The 25,504-nt window shown below is 50.8% G+C and overlaps 1 protein-coding gene across 4 annotated transcripts in view; it reads right to left on the bottom strand.

Annotated features, from left to right (window-relative positions):
• Positions 1–25,504, bottom strand: part of CTNNBIP1 (catenin beta interacting protein 1) — a 73,571-nt gene that overhangs the window by 22,503 nt on the left and 25,564 nt on the right. For 3 of the 4 annotated variants that reach the window (XM_081306813.1, XM_081306816.1, XM_081306815.1), the window contains exons 2-4: positions 20,992–21,075; positions 15,207–15,327; positions 14,446–14,536 (exon numbers count right to left, since the gene is read on the bottom strand). In XM_081306813.1, coding sequence (XP_081162939.1) covers positions 14,446–14,536; positions 15,207–15,302 — 187 coding nt within the window. In that variant the 5' untranslated portion in view covers positions 15,303–15,327; positions 20,992–21,075. Of the gene's footprint in view, positions 1–14,445; positions 14,537–15,206; positions 15,328–15,966; positions 16,092–20,991; positions 21,076–25,504 lie in introns of those variants that run through there. The other variant, XM_081306814.1, reaches the window with a different exon arrangement.

The following is a 25,504-nucleotide window of genomic DNA, read 5'->3' as shown; positions in this document are numbered from 1 at the left end:
TAGGCAAGCGCTTTACCACTGAGCCCCAACCCCAGCCCCACTTCTTGTCTTCATTCTCCTAAAAAGCTCTAGGGTTTATTTCTGGGATAGTCTCCCCAGTATTTATATCTTTTACAATTTTTTTTTTTTTTTTTTTTTTGGTGCTGGGAATTGAACACCTGGGGCTCTTTAGCACCGAGATACATCCCCAGTCCTTTTTTATTTTGAGACAGAATCTCACTAAGTTGCTGAGTTTGGTTTTGAACTTGCCATCACTCTGTTAGCCTCCCAAGTCGCTGGGACTACAGGCTGCACCCCCCACCCCACCTGCCCAACTCCAACTTGGTCTTAACACTTCTACTCAATATGTATTTTTTTGGTGTGTAATTGTTGATGGACCTTTATTTTATTTATTTATGCGCTGAGAATGGAACCCTGTGCCTCACACATGCCAAGTAAGTGCATGACCTCTGAGTCACAGCCCCAGCCCCTCAATACTGTTTTGAAGGTCCATTCCTGGGCAATAGGCAAGAAGAAGAAAAGGCATCCAGAGCACAAAGGAAGAAGCAAAAACATCCCAATGTATAGAAAATCTGAAGGAATCTACTTTAAAAAAAATGTTAGAACTAATAAACAAGATTCAGGGTACAAGATCAATACAAATTGTAGTAAGGCATGGTAGCCATACCTATAATCCCATAAATTTGGGAGGCTGAAGCAGGAGTTCAAGGCCAGGTCAGGGGTGGTGGCCCATGCCTGTAATCCTGCAGATCGGCAGATCTGGAGGCTGACACAAGAGGATCAAAGCCAGCCTCAGCAAAAGTGAGGCACTAAGCAACTCAGTTTTGAGACCCTGTCTCTAAATAAAATATAAAATAGGGCTGGGGATGTGGCTGAGGGGTCAAGTGACCTGAGCTCAACCCCTAGTACCCCCCTCCCCCCCCCCAAAAAAAAAAAAAAAAAACAAGCAGGCCAGCCTCAGCAACTTAGTGAGACCCTGTCTCAAAATAAAAATAAGTACAGGGGATGTACCCTGCGTCCAATCCTTGGTACCATGGTCAAGGGCACAGGAATGAATCTTTATGATTGTTATGGTTTGGCTCTTCAGTGCCCCAAAGGCTCCTGTGTAGAAGATGTGGTCCCCAGCTGATGGTACTATTGGGAGGTAGGGAACCTTCAGGAGGTGGGACCTAGTGGAAAGAGTTAGGTCAGTGTGGGCATGCCCTCGAAAGGGACATTGGGAAGCTGGCCCCTTCCTCTCTCTCCTCTTGTCCCCATGGCCCCGAGGTGAGCAGCTTCCCCTGCCACACACCACCACAATGCACTGTCTTGCCACAGTTCCAAAGTCATAGGCCCGCTGCTGCCTCCACAGCCCGGGGCACCTCCACCTTGGCTGCTTAGGCCAAGAGCCCAGGCTGTCCTGACCGCCCTCCACATGCTCCACCTACAGTGCCATATAAATACATCTGGGGCACTACCACAGCCCCTCTCACTGGAGCCAGGTCCCTGTTGTCCTTGATCTCCCACCCGGCCCCGATGATCTATTCTCCACACAGCCGCCAGAGGTATGTTTTCTATATTTGAAGTCAGTTTCTGTTACTCCTTTGCTCAAAGCCTTTCAAAGACATCTTACCCCAAAATGTCTCACCATATTCCAAGTGAATGCCAAATACCACACTGGTCCACAAGACTCAACACACTAAGCCCTCCAGATGCCTCTTTGCCTCCTTCTGCCCCTCTACCACTCACTCTGCTCCAGTTGTGCAGGCCTGCTGGCCACACTGCAGGCAAAAGTCTCCTGCACCTCAGGACCTTTGCACTTGCTGTTTGCCTCACTGAATGCTCTTTTCCCTGTTCATCCAAGTTGGTCTGACTTGTATCCTTGTTTTACAGATGAGCAACACGAAGCTCAGAAAGCCTGCCTCAGCAACTCAGGTGGCTGAGGCAGGAACATCCCAAGTTCAATGTCAGTCTCAGAAACTTAGGGAGGCCCTAAAAAAACCTAGCAACACTCTGTCTCAAAATAAAAAGGGCTGGGAAGGTAGCTCAGTGGGAGAGCACCTGGGTTCAATCCCCAGTACCAAAAAAGAAAAGAAAAAAAAAAAAAGAAGAAGAAGAAAATTCAACATGGAACCTGGAGAGCCAACCTGGGAGAAGTGGCCCCACCATGGCTCTCACCTGAGTGCCTGAGGCACTGGCTGGGGGGGAGGACAGGGCAGGGCCAGGCATCCAGGGGGCCCTCGCATCCCACACCCAATGCCAGCTTTGCCCCGTAATGGAACCAGTCAAATGACTGGGCAGAGAAAAATGACAAATATGCAGAAGCTTAGAAAAGGGAAGGGGCCCTGCTCCGGGGGTGAGTGGGGTGGGGGGCAGACAGTGGGGTCCTTGGTCTGTTTGTGAGCCAGGATGAATTCACACAGCAGCGTAGGGGCTGGCACTCACGCCTGGCCAGAACAGCTCGCAGCAGGAGCCTGTGGTCAGGAGAGAGGACCCAAAGTCTGCTGAGAATCCCTCTGGCTATTTAAGGCTCCACGCTGCAGTATTTCCAGGGTCTTTTCGGGAACGTGTCAGGCAGCCTGATGTGCTTCCTGAACTGAGAATGTGTCCCTGTGGGCCAGGGAGGGTTAGAGTTGGGTCAGTGAGAGGGGATGGAACAGCAGGAAGGAGGAGCATGGAGCCAGACAATGGCGCTGGGGCACGTGTGCAGCCAAGGGTCCCACAGCCTGGCCCAGGCAAGCCAGTGCAGCCCCCATGCTTTCCTAGGACCTTCCGGCGAGCTCAGTGCACATTCACCCCAAACCCGCACACTGCGAAACAGGGTGGTCCAGGCCATGTGGAAACATGGCCTTATCTTCAGCCCTGCCCCCACCTCCAAAGCGTCCCCCAGGCCTGTCTGTGACAGACTCCCTGCAGCTGTCCTCCCCAGGAGCTCTCTCCCCCATGAGGGCAGGGATCTTCTGACTATGTGCTTTCTGCCTTCATTCATCCCAGCACCTTGGTACAGGAAGGACAAGCCGATTTGCTGTCCCATTCCCCAGTCTTGGGATCCTGCAAAGCCCAGCTTTGAGTCAGGTGCACAAGGGTGGCCAGGGAGGAAAAGAACAACCCTGAAGGCAAACACTACTTCAAACACTGATGAGGTACAAGGCCTTGCTTAAGGGCTGCAAACGCCAAGACCCCACAGACCAGGCAGGGCAAGGCCCCACACAGATGTCACTGGAGAAAAGGGGGGACTCACAGGAATGTCATTAGCCTGGTGATGCTCACATTACCAGATTCTGAGCCAGGGGCTCCTCCAAGACCAACTGCTTGAGAACCAAAAGGACTCTGGGGACAGGGTGCCTCTGCCTTGCCCTCCTAAAGAACTCTGGAATCGTATCACCCCTTGGTAGCCGAAGTTTCTCAGGACAATTCCAGTGTCAGATATTCCTGCAATGGGCCTTGCACCTGCCTAATTAGGGTACAACTTAGAGACCCAAAAAGCTCAGAAATTAACCCTGAAACCCCAGACACTCCACATTCCTGTGGCTGATGGAGGAAGCCCCTTTGCAAGCCACCATTAGCCAAGGGAGCTAACCTCAGCTAAGTGTTTCCAAATCATCCAGGAACGCACCTGCCAAGTCCAGGGCCCATCCTGGGCACACAAAGCAGACCACACCATTGTGAAGAAACCTCCACAGGCTGCCAGTTGGCCAGGGCAATTGCCACCCTGGGTGCTTCAGGCCCTTCTCTGACCACGTGAGTTTGGGTTGCAGTACCTCCTCCTGCATGAGCTCATTATCTTGCTTGAATGCCAACCAACATCTGCTACCTGCTAGCCAACACGGCAACTGCTCAGCTACCAGCTCTGGGGAAATACTGCCTAGAAAAACAGGTCCTCCAAAGGAAGGAGCTTCTGGGAGGGATAAGACTGGGGTGCCATCCTGGACTTGACTCCTCCCAGGTGAGCTGACACCCATAGGGTGCCATGTACTGTTTTGGGGAGCCCAGGGCTATGAGCCAAGTGTTCTACACATCTCAACTCTGGTGTCCCAAGTTCCCAAGGGACAGCTTTTACCCAGAAGAAGAATGACACTTCAGTTGCTATGGCAACAGTGGCCACTGATTCACCAAGGTCTCAGCAGCCAGAGCAGCGCTAGGCTCAGTGGCGCCTGCCGGCTCCAGGAGGACAACCACCATCACGAGCACATGAAGCCGCAGGAGACGGGGCTGTAGAGGGCAGTGCTGCCACATGCAGGCAGAGATGCCCTGCTAGCTCCAGCAGAAGCCTTGGGCCTCCTGGGCTGGACAACAAGGCTCAGGAGGCAGCACCCAGGGTCCAATGGGAGGCACCAGCTGGGACCTGGCTTGGGCCTTGCCCTGTCTACCTGAGCATCCCATGGAAGCCCCTGAACATCCAGTCTCAGTTCACTCATCTGCAAAATGTGATGAAGGGCATCTACCCCACCCATCCAACTGGCCACGGAATAGCATCTAGCCTACAGCATTACGAACCACATCTGGGAGGTCATGTTGGGACTCTGCTCTGCCTGCTACCTGTTCTAATTCCAGATGTGACTCCCAAGCCCCTCCCTTATTCTCAACCTCCCATCCCACCGATACTCACACTCACACCTTTTGTGGCTGGTACTCCCAAGTGAGGTCCTCATTCTCTTCATCTGAATTTCTGTTTCCTCAAAGCATAAGCTCTCCTAGACCAGAGAAACTAACAATGCCCAAAGGGACAGGACATGGGAGGAAGGGTTGCCCATCCCTCCAGGGATCAGGGACAACCAGGTCATAACCTACAGTCTTGCTGTGTCCTCAAGTTTTAGATTCTAGGCATCAAAATCACCTTGGGGTTTGCTTTGTTTTGAGATGAAGTATCATCATGTTGCCCAGACTGGCTTCCAATCCCCTGAACTCGAGTAGTCCTCCTGCCTCAGCCTCCTGAGTAGCTGGGACTACAGGACTGAGCCACCACACCTGGCTCACTTACAATGCAGACTCCCAGGCTCCCTGGCAGGCACTCTGATTCAGACGGGCTGGGATAGGGGGAGCGACTGGGATTCTGCATTCTTCACAAATACGGTTGGTGACTCAGGTGCAGTGGTCTATGAGCCACACTGAAAACTTGAAGCTTCAGGCTGCCCTTGACCTCCACTCCACCCTGAGCTGCTGCCATTCTCAGCCAACAGTTCTAAGGTCTCTGAGGCTTCAGGGTTTATTTCTGAGCTTTGTGGGTCTCTAGGTTGTGCCCTCACTAGGCAAGTATCTTCTTAGAGACATCAGTTCTCACTGCTTCTGCCCAGGCTCTGCCAAAGGACCTCTGGAAAAGGGCTCCACTGGCAAGTGACCTGCTGACCCTCTCCTTCCCTCAGAGCTCTACTCTGCCCCTCCTCACACGGACCCTGGTGTAGCACCCTCCCCATTTGCAGCCTACTTTCCCTGGGACACCCTCGCTGACTCCTCTCCCACACCCACAATCCTATGTGCTTCCACCTGAGCCATGGCCCACTCCCTCCTGGATGCCCACGGGCACCTCCCATTCAGAACTTAGACCCACTCCCCTGCTTCCTATCATGTCAGCTGCTCAGCCCTAAATGTCCCACCATCTCTGGAATGTGTCCATATCACCTGGACATCCCTGTAACCTAACTGCTGCCCCGGGAACTTACCCCAGTGCCCACTCTGGACCATGAACCAATGGGCCATTCTTCCCCTTGAGGTGGGTGGGACTCCATGAGGCTTTGGAATAAGCCCAAGCAGAGGCATCTGCCTTTCCACCCACTCTCGGTCCCCCCAGCAACCACACACCACACTCTCAGGGGATGTGGAAACACCCTAACGCTTCATATGTCTGGGCCGGCTGCAGGGGCTCTGCTGGCCGGCAGTGCCCTTCCCTCCCCGCAGGTTGTCTGCAGGTGCCTCTCCCCGCGTCCTTCAGGAGCAGTGCAGACAGCACCTTCCCTGGGTTGCTCCCCCTCCCTCAGAACCAGTCACACGGTATCTCACCGGAAGCTCTTCCACATGTTCACATGTCTGCATGTCCTGCTGGACCAGCAGCGAGAGGACAGGGCCGTCCTGAGACTACACAGAGCTCACAGTAACCAGGGACTAAGGTGAGAAGAACTGTTCAACTGCTGGGCTGGCAGCCCCTCAGGGCCCCCTAAGAGCCCCCTCCGCGAGAGGGATGCCAGAGTCCTGGGGGACGCAGGCCCACTGGGCTTCCTTCTCAGTTCTAAACAACAGAACCTTCACGCTGGGTGACAGAGGTCAGAGCAGCCCTCTGTGAGCCAGAACCAGAATGTGATAAAGCAGCTGGGCCTGTGCCTCCCACATTCCTCGCCTTTTCTTGAGATTGGTTTTCTGTTTTTCAATGACACAGGTCATACCCCAAGTCCCGGTTGATTTCGGTTTGATTCAATGTACACATGATTTCTCGCTCCGCTGTTATTAGGTTATAGGTAATTCTCATGTAAGTCTTGATTAAAGTTAAAAGAAGATGAGTTTCCCATCCCAGAGCCAGGAATCCTCTCTGGACTTGACTCTAATTTCAGTGCCAAGTTCCCTGTTGCCTAGGGCCTCTGGGAGAAGCCTTGAAGCCATGAATGGGCAGAAAGGAGACCAGAAACCCCAGCAGAGGGCTGTGTGGAGCAGAGAAGCCCAGCTAGTTGCCCAGGGAGGAGCCACCAGAGCAACTAGGCCTCCTCAAGGAGGCGGGGCTGGTCAACCTCAGAATCCAACTAACACCTGCTCTGGGCCAGAAGCCGAACAAGAGCTGAATGTGACCATGAACACAGCACAGACCCCAGCCCCACGGGACTCCTGACACAGTGTGATCACAGCTCCACAGAAGGAAAGTGAGGGTCCGGCTCTAGGAGCCGGAGGGGAGGCACCCGATGACCCTGGACTTGGGAAAGGCTTCATGAAGGACTAGAAAGAACAGAGGCTGGAAGAGAGTGGGGTGGACTCCAGAGAACTTTCCACACTGGCTGGAAAGTAGAGAAGATCTTGGCACCACCCACACCCGCAGGGCGCTGCAGGGGTTCAATGGGTAGGAACAGAGCCAAACAAGGGGGAGCCACTTCCTTGGAGTGCTGGTCCCTGATTGTTTGCTGTGATAGCAGTTATTTTAACAAGGTTCCCAGTGTAACCCTGAGACCGAAGGACCTATTTTAGGCTCTCTGGCAGCATAACTTGAACCAGCAGCCCCAGCCTCTGCAGGGAAAAAGCCAGCAGGAATTCCCTGGACGTCTCCTGGCAAAAGTATGACCATGGAGATGCCACAGAAGCCGAGGGAGCCATGTGCCAGCACAGCTCCCAAGGGCAAGGAAAGGGGCAGAGGCACATCAGGTTATTTCCGTGGGAGGTCCCCAGGCAGAGAAAGGACTATGCTACTCCTGATCTACCTTAAAACATGACAGGAGGATTACCCACAGTATTGGTGAATGCTGGCTATGCCCAGACCCCACACTAGGTTGCCTTTGTGGCCTTGAGCTACGTAGCCGGTTTTCTCATCTTGCAAGTGGGGCCCTGGCAGCACCTACAGCACAGGCTATGGTAAGAAGTATTTGGGATACATCTCCTATGCTGTTTGGCAAGGAACCTGCCACATCAGACGAGTTTAATGAATGTTTTCCATTGTTTTAATTAATGGCAGAATGGAACCAAAGATCCAACAGGAAGGTACTGGTCAATAGATTTTGGCATAGCCATATGGCTATATATTATGCAACCCCTAAAACATTTTCTTGGAAGTTGTTTAGGAGCACAGTAAAGTTACCATAAGTAAAACATGGATGCTGAAATGAGTATTTAGCCAGGTGTGATGGTGCATGCCTGTAATCCCGTGATGTAGGAGGCTCAGGCAGGAAGACCAGTTTTAAGCCAGCCTTAGCAATTTAGCGAGGCCCCGGGCAATTTAGCGAGAACCTGTCTCAAAACTTTAAAAAAGGCTTAGTGATTAAGTGCCCCTGCATTCAATTTCCTGTACCAAAAAAAAAAAAAAAAAAAAAGAGAGCATTGAAGGCTGGGTTGTGGCTCAGCAGTAGAGTGCTCACCTAGCACAGTGAGGCCCTAGGTTCAATCCTCAGCACCACATAAAAATAAATAAATAAATAAAGGTATTGTGTCCAACTACAACTAAAAAATAAATATTAAAAAAGAGTATTGAAATATAAACTATACGTCCCAACTTTATGACGTGCATATTTTTAAAAGTCTGCCAGCAAACTGAAGGAAAGATGAATTGTGGTTATAGCTGAGCATAGGATGCAGTTCTTTCAACTTTTCTGCTGTTTCTACCTCTCCCCAGTTTTCTGCAATGACCATGCATATATGATAACCAGAAGAAAGAATCAATATGCATTCTAGTGGGGGCGGCCCTGTGATGAGAAAGGAAAGCTCAGCACTACCTGTCTGCTTTGCAAAGCTGCAGCCCTTCCCCGCTGCCCACAGCTGGCCCTTCTCAGCAAGGTGACCTTCTCGGAGCGGTATTGATTTCCTTTGATTAAAACACGAGTCCTCTTGGCTGTCAGGTCTGCTCGACCAACTTCAGAGACAGGAGACGGCACTCACAGAATTTTCTGCCTTTCTGGTAGACCTCTGGTTCCCATCCTGCTGTGTTCAAGAACCAAGGGCCTGCCAGGTGTAGTGGTGTACACCTGTAATCCCAGCACCTTGGGAGGCTGAGGCAGGAGGTTTGCAAGTTCAAAACCAGCCTCAGCAAGTTAGTGAGGCCCTAAGCAAGTTAGCAAGACCCTGTCTCAAAATAAAAAATAAAGAGGCTGAGATGTGGCTCAGTAATTAAGAGCCCCTGGGTTTGATCTCTGGTAAAAAAAAAAAAAAAAAAAAAATAGAACCAAGGTTCTAAGGGGCCCACCCAGGCCTAGGCCCAAGCTCAAGGAACTCAGTGTCCAATCAACAGAGGGACCAGGAGATAGCATGGGAGTAGAGTAGCCAAGGTGTATGTGACAGGCCTAGTCCAGGCTATGGAGGTAAGTGTTTAGAGCTGGGCTTCTGGATGCCAGGGCAAACATGGAGGCAGAAAGGGGTGAATACACAAAGCCATTCACTATGGACATTTATGTTTTGAGTGAGGGGGTGGACTCAGGGTGAACTGGGGTCTTGCTCATTATGCTAAGAGGACCAGAGTCCCTTAAGGCAGTAGGGAGCCACTGAAAGATTTTAAGTGGGAGAGAAACCTACTGATGTCCCTTTGAACCTCTAAAAGTCACTCTGGCCATGTGGAAGGTAGCACAGGGGGAAAGACAAGCCGAGATACCAGTGAGGAGCTCTTTGCAGCAACTGAGAGGAAAATGAAGACCAGAACAAGGGTCCAAATAAGAGGGAGAGAATGAGCTGGGCACAGTTGCGTACCCCTATAATCCCAGAGGCTCGGGAGGCTGAGGCAGGAGGATCACGAGCCAGCTTCAGCAAAAGTGAGGCACTAAGCAGCTCAGTGAGACCTGTCTCTAAATAAAATACAACATGGGGCTGGGGATGTGGCTCAGTAGTCGAGTGCCCAGAGTTCAATCCCTGGTACTCCCTTACCACCACCAAAAAAAGAGGGAGAGGACAAAGCAGATTTGGGAACAATAAGGTAGGAGAGTCCAAAGGACTTGGTACCTATGGTGTTGCTGGGAAAGAGTCCAGGCTGAGCCCTGGTCTCTGGGTGTCTGTTAGGAAAACAGGTGGAAGAACAGATTCTCGGTGGGGAGAGGGTGAGAGTTAGATCTGCTGAGTGTGGGGAGACTGTGCCAAGCCGTATGGTTGATAGCCACACAGGAAGGTCTAGGTCAGGAAAGGTGTCTGGATTGAGGGAATATGTTTAGAAGGTACTGACCTGAGCTGTCTGTTGAAGGCACAGGGACATATGTGATCACCCAGGGAAACTGTGTGAGGCAGAGAAAATAGGACAGAGGGCAGAAGCTGGAGGACAGCACAGAGGGAGAAGAGAGCAATGGGCAGAGACAGGAAAAAAGGGTGTCATGGAGGAAAGGGAGAGGCAGAGGCCAGAGGAGCTTAGGACCTGGAGATTGACCATTCAGTACTGGGAGGCCACTGGGCCCTCTACTAGAACCACCTGGTCAGGCCTAAAGGTATAGGCCTATGTCCCAGGGTCTCTAGCAGCCGTCCATCTTCAGTAAATGTGGCTGGACTGCGATGGGATGCTCAGGTACTAGATCCCTCCAGCCCTGGAAGGTAGGTATGTGTGGCCTAAAGGTTGTATCTGGACCCACAGAGACAATGCTGAGTGCTGTCCTGTGGGCGCCGAGAGGAAACCTAGGAGAGGCTCAGGGAGCCCGGGATCTCATCTAAGTCTAGGGTGGAGCAGCTTGCCATCTGCTGAGAGACAGCACCACCTAGTGGGCAGGAGAAGCTCAAGCCAGGCTTCTCACCTCAAGGCTCCAAGCCTTTGGGGCTCTGCCCATTGTGTCCCTAGTCCTACCTAGTGCCCTGGGGGCACCAATTCAGGCTTTGGCCACAGGGCAGGGCCTGAGCCTCTGAAAGCAGGATACTCTGCTATCAGTTGAGATTGGCTCTGCCAATGGAGAAAGTGGCAGGTTAGAATTTTAGCAGAGATCAATTTGGCCCCGTAGTATGGGCACAAATGCAGACTTCTGGCTTAGACCTGCATAGTGTGAGAGATGAGACTGAGACTCTGTTGTTGTGTATTTGTGGTGTCTTTAGGCACACATACAAAATAACAGGTTTGTGAAACTTCTTCTGGCACAGCTACCCCTCCCTTTAATTCAGCCATGTAATTCTCTGGGACTCCTGCAGCAGCAGGTGCTTCAGGCCTCCACAGCCAGGTCAGAGGGGACCTTCCTTCCCAGGAGGGAAGGGCAGGCTTCAGGGTGCCCCAGCAGCAGAGAATCATGTCATCCACCCTCTTCTCAGTGATTCTTTCTGAGTGTTCCCTGGCTCAAGGTTTGGCTCCTAGAGCCCCTTGCTCCAGAAAGAGAAGTGCATTTGGATGCCACACACCCAGCAGGGCCCAGATTCCAGTGCCGGCATAGCTGGCCACCCAACAGTCTAGTAAATCCTGGCTGCTCAGCAGTTTGGGGGCCCAGTCAACAGCGAGGTGAGGTCAACACAACCTTCTTACACAACTCAGCGGAACTCCTTTTACTCTCTACTCTTGGTTCAGTTATATGAGATAAAGAATTCCATTAAAAATATTTTTGGTAAATATTTATTTTTTAGTTATAGGATTAGTTATAGTTATATCTTTATTTTATTTTTATGGTGCTGAGGATCAAACCCAGTGCCTCACACATGCTAGGCAAGCATTCTATCTCTGAGCCACAACCCCAACCCTATTGAAAATATGTTTTAAAAGATATTACAATATTTTTAAAAAAATTTTAAAAATATTTATTCTCAAGTTTTAGGTGGACACAATATCTTTATTTTATATTTATGTGGTTCTGAGGATCAAACCCAGGGCCTCGTGCATGCTAGGCGAGCACTCTACCACTGAGCCACAACCCCAGACCCCTAAAAAATATATATATATATATTTAAAAATTTTTTTTTTTAGTTGTAGATGAACACAATGCTTTATTTTGCTTATTTATTTTATGTGGTGCTGAAGATCGAACCCAGGGCCTCACATATTATAGGCAAGTGCTCTACCACTGAGCTACAATTCCAGCCCCCCTTAAAAATATATTTTAAAAAAATATATTTAAGGGCTGGGGATGTGGCTCAAGCGGTAGCACGCTCGCCTGGCATGCGTGCGGCCCGGGTTCGATCCTCAGCACCACATACCAACAAAGATGTTGTGTCCGCCGAGAACTAAAAAATAAATATTAAAAAATTAAAAAAAAAAAAATATATATATATATATATTTAAAAAATATTTTTAAGGCCTGGAGGTATGGTTTAGTGGTAAAGCATTTGTCTAGCATGCATGAAGTCCTGAATTTGACCCCCAACACCAGGGAAAAAAATGATGAGCACATGGCACATGCCTATAATCCCAGTGACTCAAGAGGCTAAGGCAGGAGGATTACAAATTCAAGGTCAGACTCAGCAACTCAGCAAGGCCCTCAGCAACTTGCCTCAAAATAAAAAATAAAAAGGATTGATGATGTAGCTCAGTGGTTAAGCACCCCATGGATTCAATCCCTAGCACAAAAATTTTTTTTAAAAAATTTAAATATATTTTTAAGGCCAGGGGCTATGGTTTAGTGGTAAAAGTCCACAGCTAGCACATATAAGGTCCTGGGCTTGATCCCCAGCATCAGAAGAAAAAAAAAATTCTGTGAATGTCAGCACATGCCTGTAAACCCAACAATCCAAGAGTCTGATGTAAGAGGATTATAAATTTAAGGCCAGTCTCAGCAACTTAACTAGACTCTGTCTCAAAAATAAAAAAGGACTGAGCGAGGTGTAGTGGTACCAGCAACTAAGGAGGCTGAGGCAGGAGGATTGCAAGTTTGAGGCCAGTCTCTTCAACTTAGCAAGACCCTTAGCAACTTAGTGAGACAGTCTCAAAATAAAAAAATAAAAAGACTGAGCTGCCTGTGGCGGTATATGTTTGTAATTCCAACAACTAGGAAAGCTGAAACATGAGGGTCACAAGGTTAAGGTCAGCTTGGGTGACTCAGAGACACTAAGCAACTTCATGAGACCCTGTCTCAAAATAAAAAGCGCTGGTGATATGGCTCAGTGGTAAAACATCCCTGGATTCAATCCCTGGTACCAAACAAAACAAAACAAATAAAAAAACAAAACAAAAAACCCCAGTGCCAAAAAAAAATTTTTTAACTACCTCTTATTGCCAAAAGAACGTATGAACAATGGCAAAAAATTAGTTTTACAAAACTAAGCCTGGTGCTGTGGTGCGTGCTTGTAATCCCATTTACTTGGGAGGCTGAGTGAGGAGGACAGCAAGTTCCAGGCCAGCCTGGGCAACTCCATAGTACAGCTGTATTAGCAAGCATGTGAGGCCCTCACTTGATCTCCAGCACCACACACAAAATAACAGCCCAGGGAGCTTAAGTGGTAGGGACTCTGCGGTTCCGTCATTATAGTCCCACGACTTAACTTACCTTGATTTTCTATTAAGAGCATTCCTATAGGGCTGGAGTGTGGCTCAGTGGTAAAGCACTTCCCTAGTGTGCCCAAGGTTCTGGGTTCCATCCCCAGCACCAGAAAAGGAAAAAAAAAAAAAAAAAGCTTTCCACTAAAGATGCCCTTACCACTCCACCACTCTAACTCAAGCTCTGGTTGACTCAGTGACCCAGGACCAAGTGGGGAGGAAGGTGAGTCCACAGGGACTACAAAGCCTGAGGTTTTCAGGTAGAGCTGGCTCAGAGGCCAGCAGAGACTCCCACACTGGAAACCTAAACCAGCCCTGGAGGAGGGAGGTCTTTCCCACGAGACCCTGGGAGGGCGGAGCACCTGGCACACAGGCTGGGCTGTGGCAGTGGTTAGGGCACAGCTCACTGGGACAGGCACGCCCAGGCAGGCTATACATGGTAGGTGGTGTCTAGGGAACTACTGGAACCACTGGAGTGCCCAGAAGGTTTCTGCTGAGTTGAGTCCACATTTTGGGTCACACCCAGTGTCAGTGCTTTAGAATGTGCTCCCGTGCCAGATCAGCTGTATCCCCAGAAGCCTCACCACACAGCCAACAGCGTCAGCACTCTGCTCCTGGGAGCCTGCTCACGTCTGGACATGCCACAGGCTGGAAGACTTCATGGCCAATAATCCCATAAAGCATGAACAGAACACCAGGAAAGGACTATGTGGAGATGCTGGTCAGAATACTGGGGTACAGTACAGAATACTGGGGATGTGGCTCAGTGGTACAGCACTTGCTCACATGTGAGGCACTGGGTTCAATTCCCAGTACTGCCAAAAAAAAAAAAAAAGAATACTGGAATACAGTGTTAGGACAAGCCTTCCAAGAGAGGCAGTACTTGATAAGTGGCCATGGGATGCAGAGCTGCCCAGCAGCCTCACTGGTTACAGGAGCGAGGACAGATAGTAAATGGCTGCTCTAGTTGGGCTGTGAGTTTGCACCCCAGTAACTGGCTATATGACCAAGAGCAATGACACTGCTGCTAAGCCTAGTTTCCTTGCCTGTTAACTGGAAGTAAAACAAATAGCAGCAACACCATAAACACTGTTATTCATGATCATGAGAATTGTCTGGGCATCCCTTCTGGCTAGAGCCAGGATCACACCAGCCTATGCCCACGGTTAAGGAAATGCAAGCAGACCCTCTGCAGTTACCAGGGCTCCCATACACTTCCATTCCTTGCCTCCTCCAGGCCTAAAAAGGAACCCCACCATTTGCCTCATTGGGTGCTCAGCTCCTACTGGGGGAAGAAGATGGGACCAAGTAGGAGGATCCATCTGTGGAAGAGAAGGGGCTGTGGCCCCGTTTGTCCCAAGTCCATCTTTCTAAAGAACCACTGCTGGATGCCCTGGGAAGGACTTGGCTGGCCCCTGACCCCGACTCACCCTGGTCGATAGAGTGCTGTGGCAGCTGGCTGAGCTGGCTGCTGACCACTCCCGCGTAGGTGCGCAGGAACTCCTCCTCGCTGGCTGTCAGCTGCAGGGGGAGAGCACAGCAGTGAGGGCAGCAAGCACCTGCTCCCTGAGAGGCCCCTCCCGGGCCGCCTGATCCCAGTGGAGACTCCTCCTTGGCTCCCTGGGCTCCAGTACTCAGATCTGACCTCTCTAGTCCAAAGCAGCCCAACCCCTCCCACCCTGAATTCTTAGTCCCTGAGGCCCACAGGCTTGGGTATTTGGGTTGAATCTGACTGTAGCATCTGGTCTGACATAGGCCAGTGGGAAGGCATAGGCCCTGCCTAGAGAGTTGATGGATGGCCAATCGGCAATTCTGAATCCCTCCTTCTTCCCAAAAGCTTCCCTGCACCTGCAAATCTGCTGTCCCCTCAGTGCCCAGCTGCCGTTTGCCTGCCCCTGGGACAGAAGCCTCACAGGAATCAGCAGGGAAGAAAAATAGAAGGTCAGGGCCTTGAGGCCCTTGTCCACCCGGCTCAAGCAGAGCACAGAGTGGGAGGCTGCCCCAGTGGCACTCTCAGCACTGGACATGCTGGGCTCTGTGCCTGGGAAGCCTATACTAGCCACAGAGCTGAATTACAGGCCCAGCTGCCTCCTCCCCAGACCACAGTGACCCAGGAGGGGGCTCAGTCCCCTGCTTCAAGGCAGCCAGTTCCCTCCCTGGGAAGCCTGGTGCTCGCCCCCCAGGCACTCACGTTTGATCCCATCTTCCTCAGCATGAGCAGCACTCGGACCTTCTGCTGAATGTACATCTCCTCCGGACTCTTCCCGGGTGCTCCTTCACGGTTCATCCCCCTGGCCCAGCTCTTGGGACTCCTGTGGGGTCAGGCAGACATGGACGGGTCAGGGGTCAGGGTGAGACACGCTGATATAGTCACCTGTGGGTGACCCACACCTTTCCCAAGCAGCCCCTTTCCATAGGTCTGGTTTCTTGGAGCACAGAGGAGGCGGAGAGCTTCCCAGCTTCTCCCTCACCGCACTGGCTCCAGCAGCCCATGAGCAGTTTGTTCCAGGTGGGTGTTGCAGGGGTCCTGGCCACTTCCATGGCCAGGGAGAGAGCTGACACTTTTACCTTCTAGCTCCCACACAACCTGCAGCAAGGGGCCTACAACAAGTTGCAGGGGACGTGGTACAAGAAGCCAAAGTGTCCCAGGCTTTTAAAGCAAGCAACTTGTACAAGGTGCAAAGTTACGTCAATGAAGGTGGCTGGCTGGGGCCTGTGGCTTGAGAAACCATGAGATAAACCTCCACTCCACCACGGAGTGGGAGGTTGCCCCAGTGCCCAGCTCCCAAACACAGAGACAGCTCCCTGTGCCAAAGCCCCTGCTGAGTTCAAGAGGTCAGCTCCTGGGCTGGGCTCCACAGAGTCCCTAGATGGTGAGAGGCTGGCTCAGGCATGTGGGACATAGGCACCCAGTGGGGTCGACTGTCACCACCCTCACACACCCACCCCACCTGTTGAAAGGTGGTTCCTGCAGGCAGTTGTGAAGGCCAGCAGCTGTGTCCAGGTATCTCAGGAACCTGACCTGCAGCAAGGCCCCAGAAGAGAAGCCCAGAGCTTCCTCCCTCCAGGAGGAGGAGGAGAGGAAGCAGGCGTGGAGGGGCTTGAGTTACATACTTGTAACTCCTGGATGAGTCAGAAATAACGCGGCAGCTGGTGGGGGTGGAGTCTTGTCAGCCCTGCTGCCAAGGAGCTGCTCTAGGAGAATGGGGGAACCGGGCTGGAGGGACAAGGACACTCCTCACACTGTCCACCCTCAGGGGCCCGATAGCCCTGGCTGGACCAGCAGGCTCTCCCAGGCAGGCGGCAATCTGTGCCAAGGGTGTACTTAGGAGCAGCTTCCTGTAGGTACTTGTCAACTGCTCACTCCCCTCAAATAGGACCCTCGCCTTAAAAGCCCACAGAATAGGCTAAAAACCTGGCCAGTTGGGGCTCATGTCATAGCCGAACTCTTGATGCAGCACAGCTCCTTCCAGAACCTTCCTTTCTATCCCTGAAGCCTCAGAGTTCAGGCTTTCTTCCTCTGCTGTCTGCTGCCTTCCAACTCTTCCTGGGCTCAGAAAGGGTCCAAGTAACAACTGAGAACTGAGAAAAGGAATGGCGCACCTCAAGAACCCTCAATTCCAGGGTGCATGCCAGTCTGTACAGCCAAGCGGGAAGCTCACCTTTGAGCTACCCCTCCTCCTGTGAACCCATCCTCACTTCCTCCACTTCACCTCCCGTGCAGCACTGCTGCCTAGGGTGGACTCCACACAGCTTCTTGGAGTGAGCCCTACCCTGGGCCTCAAGCATGGATAGTGTGGCTTCCATCTCCCCGCTACCCCCGACCGCTGCTTCCCTCTGGGTTGTGGCTCTGGTCTCTTCATGACCTCCCCCACTTCCTTTCTTGCCCTTCTACCAACACAGTATCTGCAATGATCTTCTCAGAAGACCAGAAGAGATAACTTCACTCCCTATCTAAACCTACCTGAGGATACATGTAACAGCCTGGCATGGTCAGCCCTAGCCTGCTCCAGCCTACCTCTCCCATCCTCCTGGGCCAGTCTCTGTACAGGGTGTCCCCTTGGCCTGGAACTGGCTTCTGATCACCCTTCATTGCAGTTTAGAAATGTCTTTCCAGGGAAGCATCTGATGGCAAAATGCAAGCTGGCTCTGACCCCTTCCCCAGTTCCTCCCAGATATGTAGCCCTGTCTGTCCTGATTTCCTCAGGTCCTGCTGGCGTTCCTGCTTACTATCTCTCCTTTGCCCTGTGGAAGGCCAGGGCTGTGTCTACTTCATTTAACTGTCCTCAGCCAGCAGGCACTTAATAAATGCTGCCTGGTTAGATGAATGGAATAAGGAGACAGCCTGTGGTGACTAAGCTTCCCACTCCCTACGACATCCACATTGATTTAGGGCCAAATATCACTGTTAAAAGTGCCTAAGGTGGCTGTGAGTGGTGGCCAACACCTATAATCCCAGTGGCTCAAAGGCTGAGGCAGGAGCATTGATTGCAAGTTCAAAGCCAGCCTCAGCAACTTAGCAAGGCCCTAAGTAACTTAGAAAGACCCTGTCTCAAAATAAAACATAAAAAGGGCTGGAGATGTGGCTTAGTGGTTAAATGTACCACGTTCAATCCCCAGGACTAACCCCTGCAAAAAAAACCAAAAAAAAAAAACAAAAAAACAACTAAGTACTAAGCCAGTCTTCATAAACAATGTAGCTCTTCTAAAGACACACATTTCCAAAGGACTCTGTGTTTCCTGAGTTATGGTGTTCTACAGAGGGCATCTGAAATGCTCCACAAAGCCTTCAAACTGGGAGGCAGAACTCCTAGGAGTGAAAACCTTCCAGTTCTGTCCTGTGCTCAAAGGCTAGGTTTTAGTTTATTCTCCTTTGTAAAAAGACATGATGCAAGGGACCACCCACTGGGTGTCGCCATACACGAGCGCACCAGAGATGCAGCTCCTCCTGGATACCCAGCAGGCTCCCAGGTTCTGTGGACCTCCTTCCATAGCCAAAGCAGGAAGCTTTCACCCCTGCTGAAGCTGACTTTATTTCAAACCCACTTTCACAAACCACACTCTAGCAGCTGAGTGAGGCAGAAGAATCGAAAGTTCGAGGCCAGCTCAGCAACTTAACAAGACCCTGTATCAAAATAAGGAGGAAAAAGTGCTGGGGATGTAGCTCAGTGGTAGAGCACCCTTGCACTCAATCACCAGTACTACAAAAGAAAGGAAGGAAGGAAGGAAGGGAGGGAGGGAGGGAGGGAGGGGAAGGAAGGAAGGAAGGGAGGGAGGGAGGGAGGGGAAGGAAGGAAGGAAGGAAGGAAGGAAGGAAGGAAGGAAGGAAGGAAGGAAGGAAGGAAGGAAGGAAGGAAAAGAAAACATACACACACACATACAAATAAAAACAAAAACCCATCCCAGTCCTGGGTCCCAATAGAAGATCTATCATTTAGTAAGGCCTAGCCAGAAATGGCTGGTTTGTGCTGCCACAACCTCAGGATCCCAAGAGTTCTGGAGCTCAGCAGGTGCTTACTGGAGGAACATCTGTTCTGCGTCATACGATCATTTTACTGGGGGCCCATGTTAGAGACCTTTGCTCTGACAATCCTACCCTCCACCACTGTATAGATTGGTGTCATCCTGTCCTTCTTGCTGTTGTAGACTTGCTGACCCCAGGGACATCTCACACTGATTGCCCATCCAGGGGCCAGAGGTGCCATCAGGGTGTGCATGGGTCTGTGCAGCCAGGTTATTCCTACTTCAACATGCTTCCCTGGCGTTGGTGTTTATTTAAAAATTTTTTTGCAGTTCTGGGGATTGAAGACATGCTAGGCAAATGTTCTACCTCTGATCTACATCTGAGCCTTCCCCCTTTTAAAAAATTTTATTTTGAGACAGGGTCTCACTAAATTGCTGAGGCTGGCCTTGAACTTGTGATCCTCCTGCCTCAGACTATCAAATAGCTGGGTTTAGAGGTGTGCTCTAAGACTATGCCACACCTGGCTCAAGACAGTTTCTTAAACCGACTCTTCTTACTTTGGGAAAACTCCTGAACTGTCATTTCTACAAACTCTGGTGATCTAGTGTTTTTCAAGCTCTGCTTTGAGCTGATTCTGCCCTGCCACCTGACAGGGTAGAACGTCCAGGGCTGGATGTGGGGCAGAATGTGACCCAGCTCACATGTTCCCGCCCTTTGTGCTCTAGAACCATCATGACTGGTTGCTATGATTCTGCCTAATCTGCAGTAGGTGTTGACGTGAGAAAATTAATAATTGAAGAGAATATGTCATAATTAACTCAAACAACACAGACTTGGCAGCCACTGGAGAGCTCACCACAGCATATTGTAATGCATTTGGGGTTGTTGCCTATCCAAGTAAGCATGCTATTAAATGTTCATCACAATTCTGACAAGTCCATTGGAGTAATAAGTTCACTTGAGAATTCTTATTTTCCCTGTAGAGATCAATAACTAGTCTCCATTAAAATGTACTTAGATTACATAAGCTCAAACTGCACCTAATTTAAACATACTGTTTATCTGGTCCTCAGACCTAAGGACAAAAAGTAATGATGTTTCTCAGTTATGGTCTCAGTTATCCCTATAAACATTCTGTTACCTAAAATGGGGCAGCACTTCCCTTTCAAATTCTAAGAAAATCTCTTAGGATTGCGTGCACAGTGTTGGCCATACAAGTCAGAGATGAACAGATAAAAGGATAACAGAAAGAAGCAACAGGCAGCTGTCAATTATGCAAATGAATGGGGAAAGGCAGAGACCTGTGGTTACCTATTGTGGATCACAAACTGCACTTTTTACCAGAAGTGGGTGCCGCTCCGCGAACTCACATCTGATGGGGCAAATATAAGCACACAGCATGTACATTCACCCCAAACCCAGAGAACACACACGCACACACACCACTAGGGTGGTTCTGAGCCACTTCTCTTTTGAAGGAATTTTGTTGGTTGTCAGGAAAAGACAGGAGGAAGTGGCTCCCAACCACAGCATGGGATTCATACAAACAGCTCTGTGGGGCTCCTGGCCTGACGGGCCACACAGCAATCTCTGGGAGACACCGGAGGACATGATGCCACACTCCTGACCTGCCTGTGCATACACCTATTAATGGCCACCATGTGATCTTCAGCTTTTAAGCTCTTGATCTTACTTTAGAAGAATTAGGAGGTATAGCAGGAGGCACCCAGAGAACAAGACAAGAATGTTAGGTGCAGCGGCTGGGAGGCTGGGAGGCTCCAGCCGCCATGGGGTTCTATCTGGGAAATGCAACCAATTCTAATAAGGAGCCTGGAAAGCTAGCCTCCCTTTGACAGGCACAAGTTCCTGAATGCAAACAGAGCCACCTGCGCTCATTTTTATTTATAAACCTGAAATTAATGCTGTTTGAACACCCACAGTTATGTAAATTAGAATATTCATTTATACCCAGGGGATCCTGGATCTGCTAGGAAAATTTCAAGTAAACTCAGCCTGCACCAGACCACTGGGTGGGTCCTTCAGGTACACAAGGCACCTCTGACCTCTGGGTTGCAGCATTTCTTTCGTTTTGTCTGTTTTAAAACACATCATGATAGTTCTTAAATGCTTGCATTTAGAAATGTACACACATTTTTACAAAATTTGTAGAAAAATACAATGTCATATAATTGAGTGATTCAAAGAGTTTATATAAAATATTAATTCAGAGTCTGCACAGGCTTGGCCTGAAAGAAATCAGCAGCACCACAACATGCACTCTAACAGCCACACATAGGCTGGGATAGAGCTCAGTGGTAGAGCACACGCTCAGTACCACAGCACCCAAAATGAAAAAGGAGCCCCACAGCTGAAGAAATGAGCATTGTGAAGACAAGGGGAAAGATGAGCAGTCAAAGTAACCAGAGGGTCAGCCCCTGCTGACCAAGGCCACCCAGCCCCACCCAATACCACCTGGGGCCACAATGCTGAGCCCTTTCCTTTAGGTCCTTACCTGCTTCTGGAAATTCACTTCAGGCAAACAGGTGCTCAACTGTTAGGGAAGGCTGTGGCTGGGGAGAAATAAGAAGGTGCCGCCCTATGGAAAGAGAACATGGATCAGGGAGGAGCCAGGAGGGCCAGTGCTGCTGCAGCAGAAGCTGACACGTGCCCCATGCGGAGGGAACAGGACCGCTGGTGGGAAGCTCATGGCCACAGGCTCGCCACAGTCCAGAAATACCTGTGTGTCAGGCAAGCCCATGAAACCTGCTCCAACACCTCGAGACAGGGTGCTGACTGCGGCTGAGCAGGCCTGTCACTTCCGGCCAAAGCAGGTCAGCCAGCTCCACACCACACACCTCCTCCCTGAGTTAGTCACCAACTCTAGAGTCATCAAGGACCAGAATGAATCACTGTGACAGCTGATGGGCAAGTCCTGCACCTGCACAAGATGACATCCCACCCACTAGACAGTACCCGTGGCAAGGCCCAGGTCCCTGTGCTCTACCTCCCGAGTGCTCAGCAAACATCCATAGCCACCTACGCAGACCTCGGCTAGCAGTCACATCACGCCACGCGCACACGGGAAGCAGAGCTGAGGCTGTGTACGAGGCCAACCTGGCCACGCATCTGCCTGCCCCACCCCAGCTCTTCCAGGGTGGGGCAGCACTGCCTTCTCCTGCCTCTCACACGCCTCTCCACTCAGGTCCACCCCCCAGCTAATCTGGCACAAGCGCGGCCACCGAGGGACAGGACCAGAGAGCCTTGGCCCCTGCTCCAAGGCACACAGGCCTGGTGAGCCTCTGCCATCCCCAGAGCACCTGCCATGAGAGGTTTGAGGACAATTCTGAGAAATGATGCAGGGCCAAGGAGAACCTAGAACACCCCCTCGGTCTTCAGTGACTCAGCAAAAATCCACAGGCACCTATACGAACCTCAGCTAGCACAGTCGCATGTCACACGCACTCAGGAAACGCAGTGGAGGCTGCTCAGACACCTGGGGGGCCAAGGAAGAAGCAGTTCCAGAGAAAGTGGTATTTCAAAAGCCTCGCCTAAAGTCAGGGTCGCTCCAAGCCTCTGAGTCTGTTGTGTGTGTCCCTCCAATGATGGATGTCTCTGGGATAAAGATCCATCTCCCACACTGCCACCCCCATCAGACTAACCCTACGGGAATGGGCCATTTATAGCAATTAATTACTCTTTTATTCCTCCAGATATCAAAGCACCAAAATACCAAGGAACCCTGGGGAACTTTCCAGTCAGTCCCCACTCTCCTTCAAAAAGAGATGAAAAGAGAGCCTTCTCCCTCTCGGAGGGCTGTAACTCCTCAGCTACCATAATAGTCATGAATCCCTCCTCTGCAGGGCTCAGGCCCTTCCAAGGAGTAAAGAACTTGGCATTCACAACCTTATAAGAAGGGGCCCAAAGGACAGAACTGTGCAGGGGTCCCCATCCAGATGTTCTATTTGTCATATAATATAATATATAATTGGGTCATTGTTCCCAGTTTACAGAGAAGGAAACTGAGGCTTGAGGTGCCGGGGGCTCCAGAGCAGAGGAGATAGTAATGTGCTCTAGGGGCTGGGTCCTGTTTCAGGCCTGCTATTGCTGACCAGCTGAGCAACCAAGTCCAGGCACCAATCACCTGGGCACATCACCATTTGTAAAAATGAGATAGCAATTTGGACCACAGTCTCCCTGGGAGACAGGCAATGAGGGCTGGCTTTGTGGGCGTGAAGCTTGGGTAGTGGAATGGGGCCCCATACTTGGTTCACTGCTGTATTGTTACCACCTTAAAATTCTTATTTATTTTTGAGGAAGGAGCCCTACACCGGGCCCCGCAAATTATATAGCTGGACCAGAATGAAAAAGGAGGTCAAGATGCCTCCCAAACTGCCAAAGGCTCCACAACCTTAAGTAGATGCTACCTGGGGACTCAAGAGAATTTACCAAACCACTGTAGGCACACACAGCCCTGTGCCAGGCTCCAGAGCAGAGATACAAAAGTGGGGCTATGCCATGCAGCCTGCCTGTCAGAGATGACCACATGGCTAAGGAAACCATATTACACATGCAGAGATAATAGTACAAATAAGACACAGTAATCTCAGCTACTAAGAAGGCTGAGACAGAAGAATTGCAAGTTCAAGGTCAATCTAAGCAACTTAGGCCCTGGCTCAAAATTAAAAATAAAAAGGGCTGGGGAATAAAAAGTAGCTCAGTGGTAAAGTGCCCCTGTGTTCAATCCCTAGTACCACCCCCCCCCCACACACACACACACAAAAGCCAGGTGCCATGGTGCACACCTGTAATTCCAGATGTTCGGAAGGCTGAGGCAAGAGGATCATGAGTTCAAAGCCAGCCTCAGCAAAAAAAAAAAAAGAAAAAAAAAGAAAAAAAAAAGAAAGAAAGAAATAGAGTGAGGCACTAAGCAACTCAGTGAGACCCTGTCTTTAAATAAAATACAAAATAGGGCTGGGGATTTGACTCGGGAGTTGAGTGCCCCTGAGTTCAATCCCTGGAACATCCCCCCCCAAAAAAAAAACACAATAATGAATCAAAAATGATGTCATGTTAAGGCAAACAATCCCAGGGTACCAACCACACACCACAGACTGTACCCAGTATAGGAAGTGGCAGAGCAAGGGGGTGACAAGCTCTTTGAGAACAGTGGGAGGGACTAGCTGCCAGGGCTCTAGAGAGAACTCTCTGGAGCTGGGTCCTGAAGGCTGACCAGGAGTTTGCCGGTAAGGAAAAGAGGATGACACTGGGCACAGATATGCAATGGGCAATTACTGAGCACCTATTGTATGACAGGCACCAAAAAGACTCAGGTAGATCCATTTGTAAGACGGATGCCAGTCAAGTCATCCAGGACAATGCACCCCAGACTCTGTGACAAATGACATGGTGGGAAGTGCAAGGTGCCCTGGGGCATGTTGCTGGAAACCTGACCTGTTGGACTGCAGCTATGACTGTGGGGAAAGGCCTTGCACACACAGGCTGCCCAGGTCCATGGTGAGAGCCCAAACGACAGGCTGGAGAGCCAGGACTACGAAGCCCACACAGGCTCAGAAGCAGAATGATGCCGTTGACTTGTCCTTGAGGGAAAGTGAGCAGCTGCAAAGGGTCCTGGAGCCTGGATCTCAGGGTATCAATCAACCATATTTGGGAAATGCCAGACTTCCTGGGCAGTACTGGGATGGGGGGACGGTTTGGGAAGAGGAGCCACATGAGTCAAGGGGGCACTGGTGAGGGGACTTCCCAGCAGGAGGACACCTTCTATAAGACACAAGGACAGTGAGGACACAGAGTGGCCTGAGCTGTAGCAGCAGGATGTACAGAAGGCCAGGTGATGTGCCGAGCTTCTCCAGTGACATCAAGCCCTCATCAAGAGGTGCCTGAGCAGAGTGGTCTGGGGGGCTCCGTGTGATCCTGAGTGTAAGTGAAGGAGAGGGCGGGGAGAAGGGACCTCAGTGAGAGCTCTGCCAGAGGTGAGAGGGACAGGCTTGCAAGAGGTGGGCAGCTGAAGGCACTGAAGGCAGGGAGGACAGCTGTGTTCTGCTATACACCACCACCCGCCTCCGAGGGGCCCACTGCTCCCAGACTGTCCCCAGTGCAGTGTTCATTAAACCAATGACTGCTAATGAGCTTCCACCCACCAGCCTCAACAGCCAGTACTGCTTAGGTGGCCAGGGCAGTGGTGCTTTGAACCCAACCTCCTCTGGCTAGACATCCTTCTCTTCCCAGACTTCCAGTTCTCGGGGCCCCTCCCTTCTCGGTATCCTCCCAAAACTCAGCACCTACCGAGCACTTGCTGGGAACCTCTCTCTGTATCCCTAAGGGGCAGGGCAGGGGCACAGTTTTACCTATCCTTGTGCCTGCCTGGCAACTCTCTTGCGTGGTCATGCACTCACAGTTCATGGGGACTAGCCAGAGCCTTATCTGTAATGGCTCTCAGCATCCTAGGCTGGGTAGAGGCTCCATCTCAGTTTTGCCTCCTCCAGGTTGGGTCAGCTGACAGTGACAGAGGGGCTTCTCAAGGTTACTACCCCATAACCTCAAACAAAAGAAAGAGAGAGGGAAGGCTGAAGATGTTGATGGGAGGAGACATCAGAAAGGAAGAGAAGAGCAAGGGGCAGAGGAAAGGAGGGCAGGAAGAGGCATAGACAATGCCCAGACAGAAGAGGGAGGGCCAGCAACAGGCCTGAGCTGACCCAACAGCAAAGTGCTCATAGCTGGGCCTAGGGCCTGCAGATCTAAATACTCCCTGCCACTTTATTTTTCTCTCCTCTTAAATACACACACACACACACACACACACACTCACTCACTCTGTACTGGAGGGGGGCCACCTAAGATAAGAATGTGCTCTAAGAATTGCTCCAGGCAAATTTATCAACCCAGAAATGGGAAGGCAGAGATCAGCCTATCCAGGATCCAAGGGGGGCCCACTATAGGCTTCTCCCAGGGCGAGGGTGGTGGCCCTGGGCAAGGGGGCCTGAGGAGGAAGAAGGCAACACAGCAGA

The sequence above is a fragment of the Spermophilus citellus genome (assembly GCF_964194105.1).
Source record: "Spermophilus citellus genome assembly, chromosome: 9".
Lineage (NCBI taxonomy): Eukaryota > Metazoa > Chordata > Mammalia > Rodentia > Sciuridae > Spermophilus > Spermophilus citellus.
This window is presented reverse-complemented; position numbering and strand designations above follow the sequence as displayed.